This window comes from Siphateles boraxobius, unplaced genomic scaffold (assembly GCF_051911475.1).
Source record: "Siphateles boraxobius isolate OS27281-9 unplaced genomic scaffold, OSU_SipBor_1 3, whole genome shotgun sequence".
Classification (NCBI taxonomy): Eukaryota; Metazoa; Chordata; class Actinopteri; order Cypriniformes; family Leuciscidae; genus Siphateles; species Siphateles boraxobius.
In genome coordinates this window covers 11,533,659-11,550,619 of record NW_027508919.1, presented here as the reverse complement: position 1 = coordinate 11,550,619, position 16,961 = coordinate 11,533,659, and the positions used below count along the sequence as shown (strand labels likewise).

The following is a 16,961-nucleotide window of genomic DNA, read 5'->3' as shown; positions in this document are numbered from 1 at the left end:
GCTTATCTATTTTTGAGAAGAACAGAACGTGCTGTTCTTCTGCACACGTCCCTTTGACCCGTTCTTCTACTGTATAGAAGATGATGCAACTTGCAGTTTCTTTAAACACATCTATATTCTTAAGAACACATCTAATATAATATCTAAAATAAAAATTTATCTTACACTCCACCCTTTTTTCATATCTTGAAAATAAAATAAAACAGAAATTTATTTAAGGAAATAAGCATTATTCTATAAAACATAAAAAAGAAAGAAAAAAAATTCAACACCCCTTCATTTGAAATGCATCCATCATCATAGTCTATCCCCTTTTGAAAGTCTTTTTCTATTTTAGCAATTGTAAACACCTAAAATATATTTAATATTATTATTCATTCATCACTATAGATAAGTATCTATGATGTCTGCAGTAGAATTTTAAAGCCCTCAAGTTTAGCCCCAATATTATTTATTATTTTTTCAGTAATGTACCTAGTTAGAGTCCCTATAATCTACAAAATTAAAAGATTTTCTTCTTCTTAACTTATGTGTACCTGAAATATTTTCAAATTAATCAGTAATTAATCAAATCATGAGATCTATCTCAATACTCAGTCATACAGTTTGATTGAATAAAAAAAAACATCAATAAACATCACACAAATAAGCTTAAACCATTAGTTGGTCCGGGTGTATTGATCATCTCGTTGTCCCACGGACGTTCCATCTTCGCCAGAATGATTCTTTGCGAACCGCTGCATGGGCTTTCCCTCGTTGGCAAGGGAGGTACGTTACTAGCACGTCCTTGATCCCCCACTTCACGCTGTGCGTTTTCGTCGGCATTTGGGGTTGTTGAGGCTAGTTGGTGTAGCTTAAGTTGAGATGCTTGGACGGAGGTATCACGCTCTCCAAACCTGCTAATAGTTGCAAGATTCCCTCAGATCACAACCGCACTCCACTGGACCTTGTTTGTGGAGTGAGCCATTTCCTGGCTGCTTTCACCTGTTAAAGGAGACCTTAACTATTTTTGTTAGTGACAACATGTATTAACATAATCTGCTTGTCTGGCTGGTCATCCTTTTTTGATGAGACCTGTGAAGTTTAATGTTAAACAGTAACAAGAAAACATTTTATACATTTGGAACATCATGACATCCTGTAGAAGGAAGAAGTTAATGTGGGGTTGACAGGGCAAGCTTTCTTCTCAGGATTTGATCTTGATTAGCTTCAAAAACTGGATGTATGAATCTGTAAAATAAATGAATAGATAAAATAAGTTAGTGCAGAGTTTGGAATTACTATTTTATTGGACACATTTTCAATTCTGTTCAAATGAAAGTTCTCATTATGGTGTGATTTTATAGTGATTAAAAAAACACTGAAGTACATTAGTAGCGTTTTTTGTGATGTTATTGACAGGTTAAAATGACAAGCTTCTTCGAAACATTTGTTTTTTGAAATAAAAAAAATTTGTATTGTGAAAAAGTCTTTCAAACAGAGATTTGATAAGTACAAAAAGTTTACTTTACCTCTGCATCAGGAATTTCAATATGGATGGACATGTGTTTTCTATGAGGCCGGCAGGGAATGGAAGATAAAGCTATAAATAGACAAAGATTTATCAGTTTTTGTTTATCAGTGACTAAGGACTGGCTTTTTACCTGCCTTTTATGTAGTTAAATGTTTGGTATAACATTCAACGATTACTCCTATTTTGAAAGGTAATTTCTTGAAAGCATTACTCGTACTTTTACTGCAAGCATCCTGTTTAAGATAATCAAATGACATTACTCTTTCTGCAGAGGATAGTGCCAAACAATGTCTAATAAGCATAATGTTTTATTTGTCATTTCTTTGCTGTTCATACATCATTAGTCGAAATATGGTCTATATTTACCGATATAATATTTGAGTTTTTAGGAGTAAAGAATAGTATTCAAAAGATATGTCACATATTTAATGTATAATACTAAATATTGCAATACAGACCCTTTTCTTGTCTTATCCTGATGCAGAGACATATTATCCACACAGCACATTTTCCAATAATGTTGCACTGAAAGATGACAACTGCGATCCAACTCTCTGTTGGACTTACAGCTGAAAAACAAACAGAACAGTGCAATTATGATTATTATTCATTTTATGACTAAAAATCACTCTGCACACTGAATCACTTAATCAATGTAAATATTGGGGGTGTAACGATACCCTCATGTCACGATTCGATATATATCATGATACTTAACTCACATTACGATATTATTGTGAGACATGGTAGAAGGTTAAAGGAAAATTCCAAATTTTCAAATTTGCCCAAAAATGAACCTAGGGCTAAATAACACATGGGTACCGAGTCGACCGTTCCCTGGGATGCGTTTTCATGAAAATCGAATGTACCCAGTTCTAACGTTAGTTTTAGTTTTACCACAGATTAGCTTATAACGCTAGTGTATGGGGCATTGAATAAGTAAAAATAAAAATCGCTAGTTTATACCAATAACAAGGCTCAAAATAGCCCCACACTAACACGGTACCATAATTAGGGTCTCTACCAGTTGAACCACGAAGGCCGTGCTATGTGAACTGAACTGAACTGAACTGTGACTATCGACCAGGACGTAGAACGGCGTTCGTGGTTCGACTGGTCGAGACTGTTTTCCAAAGATGGCTCCTGCTTGTATACGTGAAGTGTACTGTCTTTATAAAGTATCTTCTTATTAAACTGTCTGCACACTTACAAAGTTCTCAATGCTTCGGTTCGCAGGTAGGGACCCTCATTATGCTTCTGTGTTAGTGTGGGGCTTTTTTGAGCCTTGTTAGTGGTATTAACTAGCGATTTTTACCCATACACTAGCGTTATAAGATAATCTGGGGTTAAACTAAAAATAACGTTAAAAATGGGTACATTTGATTATCATGAAAACGCATCCAAGAGAACGGTTGACTCGGTACTCATGTGTTATTTAGCCCTAGGTTCATTTTTGGCCAGAATTGTCCTTTAACAAAAAATGTACTGATGATTAAAATGCTAAATTTGGTATTACATTGTAGGTGTAAATGAATGAGCTTGGACCTGGTGCTGGTAACCCAATGCACAGGACAATGGCGACATCAGAATAAAAATATTCATGATTCTGAAGCTGAAAATACAGAATTATTTCAGATGAATATGCTTGCACTCTGTCACTCACTAGATATACTTAAAATAATGTAATTTTTACTGGTAACATAAGATGTCTGGAATTATCAGGACCCACAAATATTCCCCCATTGCATTATTATATATTATATTCAAGATTATCGTAGTCTACTGACACTAAAACTCTGAGAACCTGAATTTTTTCCTCAAACAGAAATTTTATTGTGGGTGAAATATAAATAAATATTATGTATCAACAATACATATTGTTGCATTTTTGTATTGCGATATATTGTGACACGATATATTGAAACACTCCTAGTAAATATAGATTTTGTTTTAATTTTAATCAATTGCCAAGTTCAGTACAAACAGTGTCAATTTATGTTATTTTTTAAAAATCTGAAATAATTTCATTTCAGCTAAAGAACAATAACTCACCTGTAGAGTTAGAGGATGATACATTTAATGCCAAAATTACTCCATTTCCAAACTCAATATCAAAGAAAATCTCCACTCCACAGTAATAGACCCCCTCGTCCCATGCAATGACTAATGTTAATGATACTAAGAGAAAGTATTTTCTTTGATCTGCTGACATTGAAGCGAGTGTTTGTATATCCTTTATAAAAAATGGGATCAGCAACTGCTCTCGCCATAACGACAGCACATGGCCGCTGGCCCTTAATTTGCTTGTACCAAAACATGTCACAGATAGTGTAGTTTTTAGTGAAAAAGCATTGCAGAGTCACATTGGCACCAGATTCAACTGTGATAACTGAGTCGGGCTGATGGAGAACCGTGCAGTGAGTAAAATCTGAAACAAACAAATTAAAAAACATTCACACAAGCTTTACAAGCATTATACATTCAGTACCTTTAAAAATGAAGCCACTCAAATACAACAAACTTGGATGTTTAAGTCATTTAAACTTAAATTACATTAAACCGACTTAAAAAATCAGTTGAATCTTGTATAACATAAAAAAAGTTTAAAATTGCTAAACTTATTTTGAGGACTTAAAGCAATGTAAAAACTTGTCAACTTATTGATCATAAAATGTTTTACAGTGTAGAGGTAAAATTCATAATGCCACTTTTTCAGGTTTCACAGTCTACTGCTGCTGTACAACTGCATATTTAAATAGTAAAACTACACTTACACATATTAAGATAAAGCACCACAACCGTCTGGATAATCTGGAAAAACATCATACATTCAATCATAGAATGTAATATGAGACATATAACGCATTCATTTGCTGCTGTGGACATCCTGTTTTACCTGTGAGAGATCTTTGCAGACATTGGCCACTGATCTAAGTGTGAAGGAGGTGTTCAAAGGAAACCACACATTTCCATTGCACATATATTATTAAATATAAAGGCCAAGCGTTTTCTTTACAATTCAACCTTGCACTGATATATGAAGTTAATGTATGAAGTTAAAATTAAATGGAACTCAGTTACCTCACTGAGAAGAAACACAAGTTTAAATACCACCACACAACATAATCTTTGTTAAAAAAATAAAAATAAAAATGAAAAAAATAAGAAAAAGTTGAATGTGTTGTAGGCCATTATATGTTTAGGAATGGACTTGTAAAAAAGAATACCGATATAGAACTGATATATCTGCACAAATTACAGGGTGTCCATAAATAAAAGGCAAAATAAAAAGTAAAACTAGAGAGGCCCTTTGTCTTGACTGGTGTTGACCACTGGTAATGCAAACGCTAACACCATTTGTCATGTTAAGGGCATATCTGGGGTCAAGCATGTAAACCATGAGTCATGCAGCAGCCTCAAAGAACACACTCATGTATGAGGCCAGTGGATGAGAAGCTGCCGTCTGAGCCAGGGAGGTTCAGCAGGTTGTGATGTTAATCCGGTGTGGCAGATCTTACAGTGTTCAGTGGAAAAATAGCTTCATAATTCATCTGAAAATGCTCTGGAAATATTATGAAGTGCAGAAACTGTCAAATGCATCTTTTCATTTTTGCATCACCCATATGTTTTTACCATTTTGCCCATCCAATCTCCAGTGTAAAACATTTTAAATAAACTTTCACATAATCATATTGTAGGAATAGCCTACAATTTAAATTATTGTCTATTATCTAATTTTGCACATTTTATAAAATATATACACACTATATATTTTCCCAATCGGTTTTCATTTTGTAAGTTTTGCTGCCCTCATAAGGTGAACTTTGAGATTGCAGGTCATGACAAACCAATGAACCGGTGATACGTCTAATTCCCAACCTCTACAGTTTTAAAGCGCTTTAAATATAACAGTTTAATGGTAATTTAAATAAACATCATCATTTGACATTACACTCTGTGAAGGCCTGAACTAATAAAAAAATTCCCAGAAGTAAGCAATAGCAAGCTAGATTTAGAATCACATGATCCCACACCCTCACTTCAGAGCATCTCCAAAGTCACGCCTCCTCCAAAACATGAACGCGCACAGTCTGCAAAGTGTCACGAGAGACGGCATTACATAAATTACCTCATTATGTCTCAAAGCACATAACATTACAATAATAATAAACGACGTAAACAACTAGAGCATTGACCTGTACCACCTGACTGCTGCAGATCCATTTAGCCATTGTCAGAAAGAGTGAGGACGTGAACAGGGTTGCACTTTAATCATAGCAGAGAATGTCTAATATGGGGTGAACTTTCACTCGCAGTAAACTTCCGGGTTCTGAACTGGTTGCAGTTCCACTCTGGTTCCATATGAGAGCGCTCACAGGACGAGTGCAGAATGAATGGAGGTCTATGGAGATATAGGCCTACCCCTAAAAATCCACTTTTCTCAGGATATAATTTTTTGTCTAGTAATTTGAATGTTGTATTCGAAAGGAGATGCAAAGAAATTACAGATTACTGGGTTTTAGAGTTACTTATTTGCTTTAAAAAGTCTTTTAAAATGTCAATGACGTCATACACATCGTACGACCAGAGAACTGCTTTATGGCAATCCCTCAGTCACTTTGGTGCTTTCGCAATCTGCACTTTCTTTTCTCTCGAGGCATCGACAACACAGCTGACACAGGTAAATACACGTGCTAAAAGAGTTAAGTCCACCTTAACATTCTGGTCCCGCTTCGGATGCCACGATGCCATCTGGCGGTCATAATCAGTGACCTTCACTGACCAATCAGCATCCATTTGCAGAATGCTAGCGTGTTATGGGCAACAACAATTCAACCTGTAAGAAATCAAAAGGACATAAGTACTCGTTCATTCAACTTTTGACCTATAACCCATGTTGAACTTGCAAAAACTACATTCAAATCTGAGATTTCTCAACGGCAATCGGGTGAAAGAGACAAATTTAACCGCCTAGCCCCATAGACTCCCATTCGGACGTTTGCCCTCCAGTGAAACTATGGTGGAACTACAACCAAAATTCGGTACAATAGGCCTTAATAGGGAGTGGCCAGGCTTTCCGTAGACGGGCTTTAATCATAGTTATGGTGTGAACGTAGCACAAGCTCATTGTTTTTATTCATGAATTTTGGTTTGTCTCTACAACTCTGCATAGCCTTCTGGAACACACGCATGACGTGTGATGTCTTTGCATGCAGGATGTGATATGGAGGTATGGAAATACATATGTTGACAGGCAGGTACGACATCCTATTATTGCATTTGGACTGAATTTTTTTGAGGGGTCTTGAGACTTCCACAGAAGATATACAGGGAGTTTCAAACGGTATGCCTGTAAGTTACTCTAAAAAAACTCTAATAATAATTAATTACTATCTAGGAGCTACTAATTACATCTTCAACAATTAGATTACTAACTACAAAAAGTATTGGATTACTTATTACTAATTTTCTTTATAAATGCCATATCAACCTCTACAAGTTGAACAGTACAAGAACAGACACAGAACTACACTTTTAATAACTGTTTAATAACAATATACATTGCATAAATGATTATAAATTATTCTTGAACATATCAAAGTTTGTAAAGGGAGAAAGTTACATTAAAATATTGATTTTAACATTAAGTTTGATGTTAAATCCACTATTGTTTTATATAAAATTGTTGTCTATAAGAGACAATTGAATGCAATTACATCAGAAGTAACTGTAATTACAGAAAAATTAGGAGTAATCCCTACTTACTTTACTGTAATTAAATTACAATAATTAGATTACGTAGTAATTAATTACACCCAACACTGTATAAAAACATTGCCTACCCTTTAATCAAAACATTTTTGTTTATACACCAGTGAACTGCCAAACTTAAAAACATTCAGAAATATTCAGAAAACCAATTAACATATTTTCTGAAATATTTAATGACCTGCTTAACAACACATTAAAAATGTTAAATCAAAACTAAAATGCAAAACAACAAAGACAGGAGAACCCCTCCCCCCCCCCCCCAGAATATACAGTATAAGCAATTTTAGCATATGTTTATGATGAGGTCTCTGTTCCAGAGTGTTTCACATCAGAGTACACACACTCAATGGGGCTCTCTTCTGATTGTCCCTCATGCTCCCTGTTTTCACTGAAATGACGTATTGCAGAGTATTGTGTGTCAGCTTGAACCTACAAGTAAATATAAAATCTGTTCAGCAGTGTGAGGCTTTAATATAGGCTAATACATAAAGAAATCAAACCCAGTAAATGGCTGCATATGATATACTTTCAGTAGAGAACTGTTTATATACCTTGTATATTTCACATTCATCAATCACATCATCTTTGAAACTATTTTGTATATATTATAATTCAAATGTTTGCATCTGTTAAAATTGTACCTGGTCATCTGTTTGCTCAGGCTGATTTGGTGTGCCACAACTACAGCTGACAGCAATATAATTTGCTGAATAAAAATAAGACGACAAAATTGCATTTAGTACAGTGCTACAATGTTATGTAATGAAATGACTAATGCCATTTAGTGGTAATGAAATAAAAGTTACCTACTGTAAAAGTTCTGGCACGGCTCTCGATATCTCTTCATGCAAATAAAGTAGACATTTACAGCAATAGAAAGCAGCAAGGCTTCACAGAGGATCACGATGACAGGAATCAGTATGTCTCCGTTATAACCTGAGAGAATTTTAAAAAATGAGTTAGTTTCACACAATCAAAAATAACCTTATTATATCCACAACGAAATGACTGTAATATTCGTACACATCATCAAGATAGATGCAAAATAATACCTTCTTGACCTGTCTCACAATCTACACTTGTTTGTTAAGATAGATAGACACACAGGCATGCAGATAGATACTATAGATCTTTTAATAAATATTGTAGAGTTAAAAAGTTCCTTACCTTCACTGGAATTATTGCCTTTGGTCTGAGAGCCTGAAAAGAAACATTTGCTTTTCAGGAAAATAATTTCTCATGCACATTTTCCCCCCTCACAAAATCATAACAATGTATCTTGATAACCAGTAAATCTTTATAATTACCTCATCACACAAGTAGGCCTAAAATACTCAATGTATAATAATACTCTGTAAAATACTCTAAAATGATACTTACAAAAAAAGCTCAAAAGTAGAAGAACATAGAAGGGTCTCATATTTAAGATGTGTTGCGTTGGTGTCCAAATGTAAGACACAACTTGAAGACCCTCCCTTTTCCACTCCAATTTAGATGAAATGTAGCATCATGTGACTATTAGTTGTAACAGACAGAAATAAATATATTTATGCAAATTTAATAATATGAACACATTTTTCGTACCATACCAAAAACGTCACTGCTCAACATGCTTGTTCAGCAAGACATGTTTTCAATGGTCACTTTGACAAAGGACTGATCAAAACCACAAAAAGGATGTTGTGTGATGATATGATATGATCACCCATTACCTGAAAGCATGAAATGTATTTTATTTTTAGATAACAGGCGTTCCATTTGAGACCACTCATTTTGTGTGCTCTTTTGCAGCTCTAAATAAATGAAAAACTTTAAACTCGTTTCCATGTCTCTGGATTTTTTTTGTTTATTGTTCTTGTTACTCTAATTTGTTGGTATCTGTATATTACATAATTTTAACCAGTATTTTTCTGTAATCCTGTTTGAAATGCGATGACCATAAAAACCATACATGTTTAGACGCAATTCAAATCTGTCAGAGCACTGATAGTCCGTCTTTAAATGCCAAATCAAATACAAAGATCTGCATCTGCAGATAGCCACAAAAAATAAGCTGTTCCTGTTGCATGTTATCAAGATCAAAAAGCTTGAAAAGATGCAAGATATTGATCTATCTGCCTCTCTCCACACGCACGCACGCACACACACACAAATTATGGATAATCAGCTTTAGTTAACATTTTAAATATCACATTACAGGTCTCTATAACTTTTTGGTTGTGGTTTGCTATCGCTCTGATGTCATGCGAGTGACAGGTTGACATCATCAGATAAGAAATTGCAAAATAAGTTATTTTGATGAAAGATTACGAGGGCACACGAATTTGAAAAAACAATGATGTGCCCGGATAATTCATTTTTAATAAATACTGCAACATTCCATAAAACAACAAAAACAAAGTGTTTTCATTTTTTAATCATTTTCATTTCATAGTGTTTTGAAACGGGCATTGCACATTGACTGGTAATAGCAATTATGGCCTCTAGATGGCACCTTAACCTTTCTTGTCTACATTAACCGTACGGTTTGGCAGGAACTGACAGTTCCTCCATCAATGCAACTTTCCCAGTACATTTAAGCAGTCTAAATCTTTTTCTTTTTTGTTCTAGTAAACGTTCAAATGTCCATTGCTCAGTCAGCGCTCACCTCTGGTGCGTTTGGTGGCGAGGTTCTTTTTGCCTTTGTCATCCACAGGGAGCACAGAGGAAACAGCCTTAAGAACTGTAGCCCCTCTTTGTAACCCTATCCGAATATTAATACCCATCAAATCCTGCTGGGAATATTTCCCTACTTTCCTGGTGTCGAAAAGAATAACTTGATTTTCTCATTGCATTCCTCAGCCCGTTGAACTAACAGTGGTCTGAGGCCGTGTTAGGGAGGGCGCCGAGAGTCAACAGCCACTGCGGTGGCATCCAATTTTCAATTCCCACTCAAAATACACAGGCTTTTGAGGGTTAAACTGTAGAAAAGTATTTATTTATTACAAAAATATTAAAATACACTTACATGAGCACCAAAGTGAAACTCGCAGCATGCAGAGTAGCCTATCTCAGATAAACATATTCTCACATTTTTAGTTTAAGAGATTTGTATATTGGCTCACAAGGGGTTTCTAAAGACCTGCTGAACTTAATAGCTTTAGTTTGAATCTGAAAATATATTAGCCTATCATAACGCCATTAACTGCTCATCTATAAATTGCAATGATATACAATGTGTTGGAAATAAAATAGTTTCCTCGACTGTAACTAGCAAACATTGAGATTGCATTGACATAGAGGGTACGTTCCGTAATACTGTAATTATCAGAAAGTTGAGCTGAATACATACACATAAAGTACCTTTTTAATGGTAATACAATAGAAGGCCTTGCCCCCTTTCCGTTTAGTCATCCATCTAGTGTCCCTGACATTTCCTTGCATAATTTCTTCACAATATAATGTTGCAAAACAAAAACAAACAACAAAAGAGTGAACACCACATTTGAGCTAAATTACTGACATTAATGTTCAGAAAACATTGTAAACAGGGCCACCAGTATTTTTAACACACATCACAGTTTCTCCAAAAATAAAACATCTCCACTCTACTTCCTGTGTAATGCTTGGCTTTGGAATAGCAAAAGGGTCTAAGTATTGTTCTTGGACTGTTAGCACTTGCTCGGGTTGCTTTGATACACTGTTATTTGATTTTGAACTCCAAACAACCTAAAGGAGAATTGAGGTCCACTGCAGCTCTACTGAGTGCGAGTTATTTTCCTTGACCTGAGACATTTCAAGGTAAACGGGCTCCATCAGAACTCTTCCACGCTTGTGTTCGGGTCATCCTCGCGCAGTTCTACAGTACGGTTGTGGTCCTCAAGTGGTGGCCCTTAGCTCATGAGAACAGAGGCAGCAGCATTGGTCACCTGATGGTAACCTGTTAACACTGGTAATGGAAATGCTGATGTACTTTTCCTTCCACGTGTGCATGGGAGTGTGTGTGGGTGTGCATGTCTGTGTAGACCTTGGTATAAATCTTTGGTGGACCGCTGAGAGCTGGGGGCCCCATTGCCATAAGTCTCTGGTTGGGCAGGTCAGGGTTGATGGAGCTTTGCATGCTGGGCTCCTTGTCAGGAATGTGATGGTCTCGATAGGTCGTCGGTCGGGGAGGCAAAGCACTCTGGCGTCTGCGGCTGTGGCACAACCAGAGCACGATGGTGCCTACGATGAGCAGGGCAGCAGCTGGGATCCCAATGATAAGTGGCCAGGGAAGACCGGGGCTGATGTGGCGTGGAATCACATCTTTTTCCGCCTTGGGATCTGTAAACAAACACTGGCATTTATTCTAGGGCTGCACATTGAAATAAAACTGATATCACAATATGGCTTAGTGCGATTTAATTAAGTAAATATACGTGCTTTTGGTTTCAGAGAGAAGCATGTAATTTACACATGTGTAGTTCATGATATAGTGTTCCATAGCCACATATAAGCTTGGTTTATTAACTGTAGCCATTCCGAGACGTTGTGAGCTTCACGCGTGTAAATAAAGTGCCTTCATTTTGAAACCGAGCTTCGCTCTGAAACCGGCAGTGCATTTATTTGTTTGCTGGCAACACGTGCTAGCAACCCGTTAAAAAGCTTAATGGTATTTTTAGAAATTATTGTATAGCAGTGGTTCTCAGGGGGCCTCAACATACTTCCAAGGGGGCCTCAAAATAAAAAAAAACATAAAAATAATCTAAAACAAGTAAAAATTGAGATGTGGTTTGAATATTTTTTTCTAGGTATGTCAAGCTCTAAAATATTTTATTTGGGGGGGGGGGCAAATATTGTAGTGGACAATGGAGGGGCATTGAAGTTGAAAAGGTTGATATCCACTCTTCTATAGTCATATTGAAATGGTCAAACACAGTGTGAATGTGGCCTATGAAAATTCAAGTGGAAAGAGTAAACCAAAGTATGAATATGAACCAAGCGGCAACCTCCCTGTCTCTCTCTTGAAACCAACACAGAAGTGAATTAAACTGCAATTCATCGCCTGGCCGCTTGAAGCTGACTGCAAAAGTGAGCCAAATCTGTATCTCCCCCATGTTAAAATGCCCAACTTTACAGCAGAGAAAAAATGTTTACAGCCTGGTGTCTTAAGTTGTTTTGGTCTATACAGCTAATTTTACCCTTCATGACAACTGTGAGGGGGGTGAATTTTTTTTAGAACTCATCCGTTTAAATTATATTAAGCCTAAAAATGCTGCATAATCAAGGGCGTGGCCACTTGCGTGACAGGTGGATTACCGCTGCTGTTACTAGCCGTTTGTCTACTCGCTGCTCTTCAGTTGTTTTCCTCTGTGAACATGCACTCATGGATGTCTGACAATATCGTTGCTTTTTGGAGTTCAGATTTAAAAACATCTAAGATATAGAGGCCACACTCGTTCTGCTGTACCGTTGATCTTACGGAGTAGATAGACTATAATATGCTTATTTCACTGTTTAGTGTTCAATAAAAAGTACCGTCAGATTAAATCCTGCAGGTGTCAGTGCTTTCTATTCGTTCCTTAAATGAGCGCGTATTTCTAGTGCATTTACTTGAACTTCTTACTAGGTAATATCTATCAGAATTTAAAATGGACTGAATAAAGCTCTCGAACTTGATGTGCGATGCCGCGCTGACTGACATGTATGCGCATCACTGTCACACACACGCTCAGAGCAAATATTGTAAGTTCTGCATGAGAATAATAATGTATCACAATCAGTGTTGTGCAAGTTACTTCCAAACTGTAATACATTATATATTACTTGTTACTGTTATTTAAAAGTAATTCATTACCTTACAATATTACTGTCTCAGAATTGTAATGCGTTACATTACTCCTGTATTACTTTTGAGTTACTTTCACCAAAATAACTATACAGGAGTAGAACTTAACATTCTAAAATGACAAGGGCTGTAACGATATGCGATATGAAACCGAAATCGCGACACTCAGATCCACGAACCTGCAGAATGGCGACACCCCTTCCAACTCCCAGCGTTATCCATACCGTCCAGATCCAATGCTACCACATCTTTAAATTACTATTAGTATTATTTGAAGTTAACTTAACATTATAAAATATGTAGACCTACACCACAAAACTAGTTGAGGATAAATTATTTAAAATTTAGGAATTCCAGCGTTATGGACATGACATTTGCAGACTTGCAGTCAAAACTTATATAATTATATAAATTCTCAGAAAATGCATTAATACCAAAATATTGAAACGTCTGTTTATCCATAGGCTCCTCCCAGAAAGGAGTCCAGACATTAGAAAAATATCAGTCTACACATGCGTTTTATATTTAATATTAGGGAAATCGACAGTCATGTGTGACAAAAAAAAATCTTTAACTTTTAGGAGGCAACGATTTTTTTTGTTGTAATTCTGTGAATTACACTGCGCAAATCTAATGGAGAAGGGTTGGCTCTCCACAGAACATAAAATATTCTTTTTATTTTATTTTTCGTGTTCGCATTTATGAGGAAAAAACAATGTTAGCCTACAGACGTGACAGTTCTCCGTTACGGACGCGACCGCTCTGAAGCGGCACTAAAAGACTGCTTTAAAACTTTCACAGACACCTTACACAGAAGACACGAAGCCTTTCTTTAAAGTGAATTTCGTTTTGTATTAATTGTACGGACCTGAAAAATATATCTATATTGAAATGTCTACTTGTAAACAGAACAATTCAAAACGAAAGAAAACAGACTGCTCTCTGGTTATGAAATGAAATGTGCATTTCTCTCTGGTGCATTCACTAGCCTACTGCGAAGATCGCGAGTCAGCATCGTCAACTTCATCTTGACTTTATTAATAAACAATCAACATGTCTCCTTGCTATATTTGACATATTCATAATCATTGCTTTTGCCGGTTCTTTGTGACAGCTTTTAGGTGCTTTATCGGCAGCGCCGCCGCCCTTACATGAACGCGTCACCACGGCATCAAAAACATGATTGCGTGATGAAAACATGAAAAATACCACATAAACATAGCCTAACTGTTTAGAAAGAAAACACAGAACGAATAGCCTAATGCGCATACGTCCCTCTCGCGAATGTAGTCTTCTTCATGCCATCTTCACCATTAGCCGCTTTTCCACTGGCCAGCGTGAGCACAGAGGCCGAAATCATACCTCACGGCACTCCTGTAAAAAATAAATCGCTATACAAATATATCGGACGCTGCCATTTAGTCTTTAATTACAGACTTGGACACCACGACTGACCACGAACAGGCAATTTAGCCTACTTGCATCTTTCATTCGTTAATGTCTGGCGGTCTCGCTGTTTGTTTTTGTTTGTTTGTTTGTTTTACAATTAAAACTAAAAAGTCTGTTTAAAAGCCTTACTGAACATGTACCGGTCTACTTCTTCAAGTCAGCTGTCACTTTAGCGCGAGGCCAGTAGCACATTAGCTCTTAGCCTGAGCAAACTCGAGCAAGGCGGGCGTAGTTTCAGCATCCAGGCACCTCAACTCCACCAACGTCCCGCCTTTTTGCCCATTTTCGTTTATCCGGGAGTGACGCACTGTGACGCGCTTCCAAGATGGCGACGAGCGACTCCGCCCACTTTAGGCTTCAAAAACGCTCTTCAGAAACCTACGGGTGACGTCATGGACACTACGTCCATATTTTTTTACAGTCTATGATATGAACACCTACATTTTTCAAGTTTTTCCTAAATCATTCAGCCCTAAAAGGATTTCGCACTTAGAAGTAATTTCTCTGCTCTCTAGAACTATTCATTCTTTCCGAATAGAACAATTCAAATCATTTGGTGAAACTTTCAGTATTTTTTTTCATATCGCAATATATATCACAGAAAGCCAAAATATCGCAGTCAGATTTTTTCCCAATATTATACAACCCTAACTTATTCACTGCAATATTAGTGCTATAAAGCCACTTAGTTTGGATGGGAGAGTTACAGGAACTGACCTGAGAGAACGGTGAGGTAGGCACTGCGGAAGCTGTAGCCCATGGTATTTGCCCCTAGACAGATATACATTCCAGCATCCTCGTCGCGTGCCTTGACGATGGCCAGCTTGTTGAGGTACGAACCGTCAGGTCTGGACCACACATCTCCAGTGGGCAGCACCACAAAGTGCTGGCCTCCAACCTCCAGTGTGGAGTTATAGCGACCCTCTGTGCCTTGATCCACGCGCTTCAGCCACTGGATTACAGGTTTCACGTCACTGTGGACTTTACATTGAAACGAGGCTGTTCCTCCAAACTCCACAGTTGTGTTGACAGGATGGGTACCAGTCAGAATGGGTTTGGAGTTGGTGCGCTCTGTAGAGAAAACCGATCAAAACTTAAAGTAACTTGAATATTCAGTCTGAACTACCATTAGACCACTTTGCACATTTGAAATTGAGTATAATGTAATGGTAAACAGAAACAGTGTTCGGAACCACGGCATAGCAGTTAGCTATTGAGCTGTGGTGCTAATGCGTAACATAAGTACCTGTTCTACCAATCATTTTCAGTCACCTCTGAACTATCCATAACAATAAAACTGGCAAAAAGTATTAATACATATTTTATAATGAAAAATAAATATTTATATATGATTTTAAATATTTATATATTTTTATTTAAAATGTATATATAAATATATATTCCACGCTATGCTAACCATTCAGTTTAGATATCACAACTCATTTTTTATTATTAAATATATTTTGAAATTAGTAATATATATACATAATTATTTAAAATATTTGTTTTTAAAAATATTTTCAAGAAAAAAGATTTCACAAAAATCAATATAGGTATAATATTGAAATTTAAGACACAAATATTTAGTTAATTAAAATCCATTAATACCTTTGCACTGGATAACAAAAACAAAGTTGCAATTATTATAAAATAAGATATATTTTTATTTAATAATAAAAAAAGTTCAAAATTAAATATTTACTGTATATATTACTAACAAATAGATAACATTGCTGCTAACAGTCCACTTTGGCTACCAAACTCACCAATTACATCCACTTTGTAAGTGGCATTGATGTGTCCAGCTGCATTGGACACGTGGCAGGTGTATTTGGCACTGTCCTGAGGCTGCAGGTTCTTCAGAGTCAGCGTCCACTGTGGCCGTTTATTCTGCTGAGGGCTGGGCAGCTGGCTCTGGTCTTTCCACCATGTAATGACCGGTGTTGGATTGCCACTGGCCAGACACTTGAGACGCACTGAGCTGCCAACAGGCTGCTCTAACACACGCCTGCGCATCTTTGTGGGCTGACTGAAGCATGGCTTTACTGCGGTGGAAATAAAACATTTACAGCATGAGGTTATGGCCGGATGACAAAACATATTCTGTTAGATAGTCACACATCAGTGATGAAATGATCTCTCTTAAGCTCTTTCAGGATGCTGGCACAAACAAGGCCCATGCTGTTGAGTAACACCGAGTAAAAGGTGACGAGGCTGTGTATCAGTTGCTCACCCCATGGCTCTCCGGTGGGGTCCTGCAGGGTGAGATCTGCGTTAGGTTCTGCCTCGTCTGGCGGAGGCTGGTTCTGTGTCACAGCTGCATCGTCTGAAAGACACAGTCCAAAGTGATGAAGCATGAGAAATCTTTACTGTTTCATCATGCTTCACTTCAGTATTCTACACATGCAGATTCAAATAATT

The 16,961-nt window shown here is 36.9% G+C and overlaps 2 protein-coding genes and 1 long non-coding RNA gene across 3 annotated transcripts in view; all 3 read right to left on the bottom strand.

The window, feature by feature from the left end:
• Positions 1-1,178: 1,178 nt before the first annotated feature.
• Positions 1,179-3,878, bottom strand: LOC143757110 (uncharacterized). The gene is made up of 4 exons (XR_013210405.1): positions 3,566-3,878; positions 1,972-2,082; positions 1,512-1,582; positions 1,179-1,230 (listed from the first exon to the last, which is right to left on the bottom strand). It is a non-coding gene; the product is annotated as an uncharacterized LOC143757110 (long non-coding RNA).
• Positions 3,879-7,565: 3,687 nt separating this feature from the next.
• On the bottom strand, positions 7,566-10,050 carry LOC143756660 (uncharacterized). Its single transcript, XM_077247220.1, has 6 exons — positions 9,933-10,050; positions 8,453-8,485; positions 8,338-8,358; positions 8,096-8,221; positions 7,927-7,991; positions 7,566-7,714 (listed from the first exon to the last, which is right to left on the bottom strand). Exons 1-6 carry the CDS (start codon positions 10,048-10,050, stop codon positions 7,580-7,582), a joined length of 498 nt encoding a protein of 165 aa, XP_077103335.1. The 3' UTR covers positions 7,566-7,579.
• A 181-nt stretch (positions 10,051-10,231) lies between these two features.
• The window catches only part of fgfrl1b (fibroblast growth factor receptor like 1b), a 43,176-nt gene continuing 36,446 nt past the window's right edge, over positions 10,232-16,961 (bottom strand). The window contains exons 4-7 of the mRNA XM_077247822.1: positions 16,774-16,866; positions 16,307-16,585; positions 15,258-15,611; positions 10,232-11,587 (exon numbers count right to left, since the gene is read on the bottom strand). Of these exons, the coding sequence (XP_077103937.1) occupies positions 11,208-11,587; positions 15,258-15,611; positions 16,307-16,585; positions 16,774-16,866 (1,106 nt within the window). The 3' untranslated portion in view covers positions 10,232-11,207. The remainder of the gene's footprint in view (positions 11,588-15,257; positions 15,612-16,306; positions 16,586-16,773; positions 16,867-16,961) is intronic.

Excerpts from the sequence above, each read along its gene's own strand:
- LOC143756660 (XM_077247220.1), bottom strand. The coding sequence starts at position 10,050 with ATGGGTATTAATATTCGGATAGGGTTACAAAGAGGGGCTACAGTTCTT. Across the intron at positions 8,486-9,932 it reads CGCCACCAAACGCACCAGAG|GCTCTCAGACCAAAGGCAAT; the intron begins GTGAGCGCTGAC and ends GTTTCTTTTCAG. Across the intron at positions 7,715-7,926 it reads CTGAGCAAACAGATGACCAG|GTTCAAGCTGACACACAATA; the intron begins GTACAATTTTAA and ends ATTTACTTGTAG.